Below are 6,000 nucleotides of genomic sequence, written 5' to 3'. Positions count from 1 at the left end.
TCAAATCATACCTTGAATAATGTGTGTGACACTAGTGAGAGAAAGATGTGTTAAGTCTACGTCCTCATACTAATTTCGCAAACAACTTTAAAACTGTGCTATTTTCTCCGTAACTAAGTTACAATAGCAACTAAAGTGATTTATTATCGAGTTACATTTTATTTATTTATTCTTATTTTTTTGAACAACTTCAAAAAAATAAGAATAAATACAAAAACTATCAAAAACCATTAACGTTAGCACGTATCTACCGTCTGTGTAAAAAAAATAAATAAATGAAAGTGATTGACTTATTTTGACTATAGCAATATTAAAGTTTCTAGTGCGGGAGTGCTTAAAACAAAACTTTACAACATTTTTTAAAAAGGAGTTTATTAAAATAATACAATGAATACCGATCTCTTTGTTTATAAAATGCAGCACGCTAGAAAATATATAGTATTTTGAATATATTCGTTAAGTTGATTGTAGCGCAGAAGCCTGCACTCTGATTTAACAGTCGAACAAACGAACGAACCCGAGTTCGATCCCACATAAAAATAAATATTTTTTTTAAGAAAATTTAAAAGCTTGCCTAAATATTATAAATATGTCGAAAGAAGAAGCAAGCGAAATCTTCACATGGGGCTGTTGTAACATGCCAATAGAGGGCGAGGCGTTCTTACAATGTAGCATATGCAAAGTGCGTTATCATCTTAACTGTCTAAACATTAATACTGGCAATGACAATGATCATCCTTGGAAATGTCCATCATGCGTGATCACTAAGCAAAGAACTGGTCAAAGTGATGATACACCGGTACGGCTCAGTACGCGCAACAAAACCACAAATTTAAAGCAAAGTGTAGCTGTCAAACGGTCCACAAAGAGACAGGCAATGTCATCTCCTCCACAATCCTCCAGTGATACCGTCTCACTTGCTTGTATTAAGGATACTATAAGTGAGGTAGTTAAGCTTGAATTGCAAAACCTATCATCCGAAATTAATAAAAATTTTGCTAATATGATTACTCAAGAGTTTCGGTCTATTAAAGAGGAAATAATAGAAATAAAAGACTCTATGCAATTCTTGAACTGTCAATACGAAGATATTCGAAAGAAGGTTGATACTACCTCAGAAACGATCAAAAAATTACAAGATGAAAACATAAACTTAACTTTAAATTTGAAGACTCTTACAAACAGGATTAATAATATTGAACAACATAATAGAGCAAACAACTTAGAAATACAATGTGTACCAGAAAGTAGAAATGAAAATCTCGATACTTTGATTCAAAATTTGACTAGCGCCGTAAATTGTAATTTAAACAGAGATCATATTTTACATTGTACACGAATAGCAAAACTAGACCCCCATAATTCAAGACCCCGTTCTATTATTCTACAACTGGACTCTCCGAAAACTAGGGATATGATTTTATCGTCTGTCATAAAGTACAATAAAACCAATCCTAATAATAAACTTAACACGTGCCATATGGGAATTGCAGGAGAAAAAAAGCCCGTATTCGTAAGTGAGCACTTGTCAGCTGCAAACAAGCACCTTCATGCTGCCGCTAGGACTGTTGCGAGAGAAAAAGGATACAAACATGTATGGGTTAAGAGCGGTCGAATTTTTATGCGTAAAACTGACTTTTCTGAATGTAAGCTGGTCAAGGATATTGATTTTCTTAAAAGTACGACACTGTAATCAGCTGTCACTCCAAACATGTTTCAATGTTAAGACTATAACATTCTCCTATCTAAACATATATTATCAAAATGTACGTGGATTGAGAACCAAAACCCATACCTTTTACACTAACATATGCTGTAATACTTATGACATTATTGTTCTCACTGAAACATGGCTCAATGATAACATACTAAATTCCGAATTGTTTGACAATAGATACGTCGTATTTAGGAGAGACAGAAAGTTATCAAGTTTCCAACATAAACAGGAAGGAGGTGGAGTACTTATAGCTGTCTCTAAAAAAATTGATTGCAGTCGCATGTACAGTTGGGAGAGCGAATGCGAAGATTTATGGATCACAATACAATTTAAAATTTCAAACAAAATGTATAGTTTGGCCTTGTGTGGTGTATATTTGCCTCCACCTGTTAGAATAAATATGTTAAAAAAATTCGTAAATAACTGTAATCGTGTATCTGAATTGCATAGTTATAGTACATGTATTTTGGGTGACTTTAATCTTGGATGTATTGAGTGGTCTCTTGATAGTGATTCCCAAAAATATTCTTGTCTAGGTGTGTCAACTTTGACTAGTACGCTTATAGATTTCGCCAATTTAAACGATCTTATACAATGTAATAGCATTAAAAACACGTCAAGCCGAGTTTTAGACCTAGTTTTCACTAACATTCGCGATTGTTCTGTAACAGCTGCTGTATCATCCCTTGTTAATATTGATAAGCTTCATCCTCCCATTATCGCAACTTTTATGGTTTTCAGGGTAAAAATGTTAAAAAGTAATTCAATTACAACTGAAAGATACAATTTCTTTAAAAGTGATTATGACCTTATTAATTATCATCTTTTGACTATAAAATGGAAAGTTATTTTATCTTATCACCTTACAGTTGATGAAATAGTTAAAATTTTTTATGAAGTATTAAATTCATGTATACAAGAGTTTGTTCCAAAATATAAGCCAAAAAATTATAAATATCCTATTTGGTTTAGCCACAATCTTAAGGGGTTATTAAGAGAGCGGAAAAAACTAGATCTTCGATTTAAGAAGTATAAAAACCCTATGGATGAGATCTCCTTAGACATAATAAATGAGCGCTGTGAATTACTAGCGAGTGAAAACTACAAATCTTATATTAAAAAGGTTGAAAATAATATTGCTCTAAACCCCAAATATTTTTGGTCTTATACAAAAAGCAAGCGTCAAAACAACAGTTCATTCCCTAATGAAATGACTGATGGAGTAAATAATGCAATTGGCGGAAAGGATATTTCAAATTTATTTGCGAAATACTTTTCCAGTATTTACACATCTCCGCAAAATATCAGTGGCAAATATTTCAAAAAGGCACCAACGAAAGCATTTAATACAATTTCTGGCATAAAGATCTACAGGGAAGAAATAATTAAAGCACTTAATAATCTGGACTATCGTAAAGGATCAGGGTCAGATGATATTCCACCACAATTTATTAAAAAATGTGCGGAAAGCTTATCTGAGCCATTATTTTTAATATTTAAAAAATCTCTGCAAGATGGAATATTCCCAACACAATGGAAAATAGCTAAAATAGTTCCTATCTACAAGAGTAATGATAAAAATAATGTTCTAAATTACCGGCCAATCTCGTTACTCACAATTTTCGCCAAAGTATTTGAAAGCCTTATCCTTCCTCAAATGATCGCACATTTTAAGCCTCTGATAAGTGATGCTCAACATGGGTTTATTAAGTCCAGGTCTACGTGCACCAACTTGGTGGAGTTTACAGAGATTATTCAAAAATCTGTGGACGCCGGTCATCAAACTGAAGTCATCTATAGTGATTTTAGTAAGGCATTTGACTTGGTACCTCACGAAATCTTGAATCAAAAGCTGCATGGGTATGGGTATACGGGAAAACTACTGCAGTGGCTTCAATCATACACAGAAAATAGAAAATTCTATGTCGTGATCTCAGGTTATCAGTCATCGTTACATGAAATTCGATCTGGTGTCCCACAAGGCTCCCACTTAGGACCGTTTTTATTCAATATATTTATCAACGATTTGCCGGCAATGTTTTCCCACTGTACCCCGTTCATGTACGCTGATGATTTAAAATTCCTAAAAGTCGTGGATGCTATCGAAGACGTGGCTCTACTGCAGAGTGATTTGGATGGACTGGTGAATTGGTGTAAAGAAAATGGCATGTTGCTAAATGTTAATAAATGTTTTCATATGACTTTCACCAGGAAACTTAATACTATTAAATGTGATTGTTATGTTAACGGAGTACCTATAATAAAAGTAGACACAATTAAAGATCTTGGAGTAGTTTTTGACTCCAAACTTACATTTGATCATCATATTTACGAAATTACGAAGAAAGCTACACGCTCTCTTGGATTTATTATGAGAAACTGCAAAATGTTTACACAAGCGAAAACTAAAATAATGCTTTATAATAGTCACGTCCGCAGCATCCTTGAATATAATAGCACTGTTTGGAGACCTCATTATTCAACTAGTTCGTTGCGCATCGAGCGAATTCAGAAAAGATTTCTATGGCATTTGGCGAAATTCCGAGGAATCTCAGAAAGCAAACCTTCTTATAAGGATAGATTGCAGTACTTTAAAATTCAATCGTTACTCGAAAGAAGGGACATACTAGATCTATTTTTTCTTCACAAATTAATGAACTATCAGTATGATTGTCCTAACCTGTTACAGTTGTTTAAGTTTAAGGTTCCCTATAAATGCCCTAGAAATCCCGTAACACTTTTCCAGCCCCCAATTCGCAGAACCGTGTTGGGCTCTAACTCGCCAGTCTCACGTTTGTGTCGCATAGAAAACGAATATTCAGCAACAATTGATATTTTTTGGGAATCACTCCATAAAATTAGGAGTAAACTGGCTTATAAAGTTAAATAATAGTATTATATCGAATCTTGTTGTAACTTTTTGTAACTTAGAATTTACTTTTATGCAGTTTTAGTTGTAAGGACAATTTTTTTTATTTTTTTTAGACTGTGATTGTTATTAGGTAATCTTTTTCTCACACATAAATATTTGCATGTGGAGTTTATCGTAACAAACATATGTATAGTTCTTATTTTTTTTTTTTAAGTATATATATACCAAACTTACAAAGCTGTACTGTACCTATGTGATAAACCAAATAAATAAATAAATAAATACCTCTGCGCCACGACTGGCCTCAATTAGTAGGTATAATATACCAAGGCTTAAATTATAAGGTTTTTGACTCTTAACACTTTAAATGTACAAAGAAAAATATTATATTAATAGTTATTATACGACTTTTGAATTTATGGTTCTTTTCTAGAATATAAATATAGACGCTAATAAATGACACACCTTAACAATAAAGCCAGTGGTTTAAACCTACCTAATATCTGGTAATATACTCTAAGATATTATTATTTACTATTATTTACATTGTACTAAAATGCCTACTTGAAGTACCTAAGCTACTAGTATCCCTAGTACCCCAAAAATAAATATTTATTTTTGTGGGCCTATGGATGTCTTTGTCGTCGGTCACCTTAAAAAAAAAGCTTATAGACGTGCAGTTTAAACTTCATAAAGATATCTCCAATAGATACCGAGATGAATTACCCTTACTGTTAGGGTTAGTTAGAGATCATATTTAAAAAAAAATCATTTGAAGCCAGGGCAGCTTTCCCATGCTTAAGGGGAAATTTTCTAGTTGAGAGTGAGGAACGAAGTGTCTGTCACTAGGTTCCCTCTGCCCATCATGCTTTACGGAGAAAAGGGTTAGCCTTCTTCACCTTTCCTTTTTTAATAAGTTTACAAAACATGACAAAAGAAACAAGATTATCGAGCTTGTATGTAGACACTAGACAGTCTTCTTTCCTCTTAGGCATAGTAATTCGTTCATAAATATGCATGTAGGCTCTATAGATTACCAATTATGGCATGTGACTATACCTTATTCTATTAAGATAAAAAAAATATCTTATCATTATATTTATATTACGTTGTACGGTCATTGATTTATTTAAATTATTTTATTAAGTTTTCGAGGCTATAGTGGCGCAGCGGCAAGGGTGTGACTCTAACGCGACGGTTATGGATTCGATCCCCACTTGAGGAAGTGAAATATTTATTTACGTTTATATTTCTATTTCTTCGCTCTGATGTCAAGGCAAACGTACGGCGTTGAGTTCTGCCACTCATCACGTAATACCTTCAGAATTCGGCAGAAAGTGGGGAACGGAGTGTCTTAACACTAGGTTCTAAGGTTTCCTCTGCCTACTCTAGAAGCTAACAAAGTGTTTGT

General features: G+C 33.4%; 1 protein-coding gene across 1 annotated transcript; it reads left to right on the top strand.

Moving 5' to 3' along the window:
- The first annotated feature begins 282 nt into the window (after positions 1-282).
- LOC146527432 (uncharacterized) lies at positions 283-2,356 on the top strand. The gene has a single exon (XM_085205243.1). It carries the CDS (start codon positions 590-592, stop codon positions 1,691-1,693), a length of 1,104 nt encoding a protein of 367 aa, XP_085061369.1. The 5' UTR covers positions 283-589; the 3' UTR covers positions 1,694-2,356.
- The last annotated feature ends 3,644 nt before the right edge of the window (positions 2,357-6,000 follow it).

Source organism: Heliconius melpomene, chromosome 20 (assembly GCF_056956725.1).
Source record: "Heliconius melpomene rosina isolate 202511_hmr_F chromosome 20, ASM5695672v1, whole genome shotgun sequence".
Taxonomy (NCBI): domain Eukaryota; kingdom Metazoa; phylum Arthropoda; class Insecta; order Lepidoptera; family Nymphalidae; genus Heliconius; species Heliconius melpomene.
The sequence above is the reverse complement of the archived record's forward strand: the minus strand, read 5'-3'. Positions and strand labels throughout refer to the sequence as shown.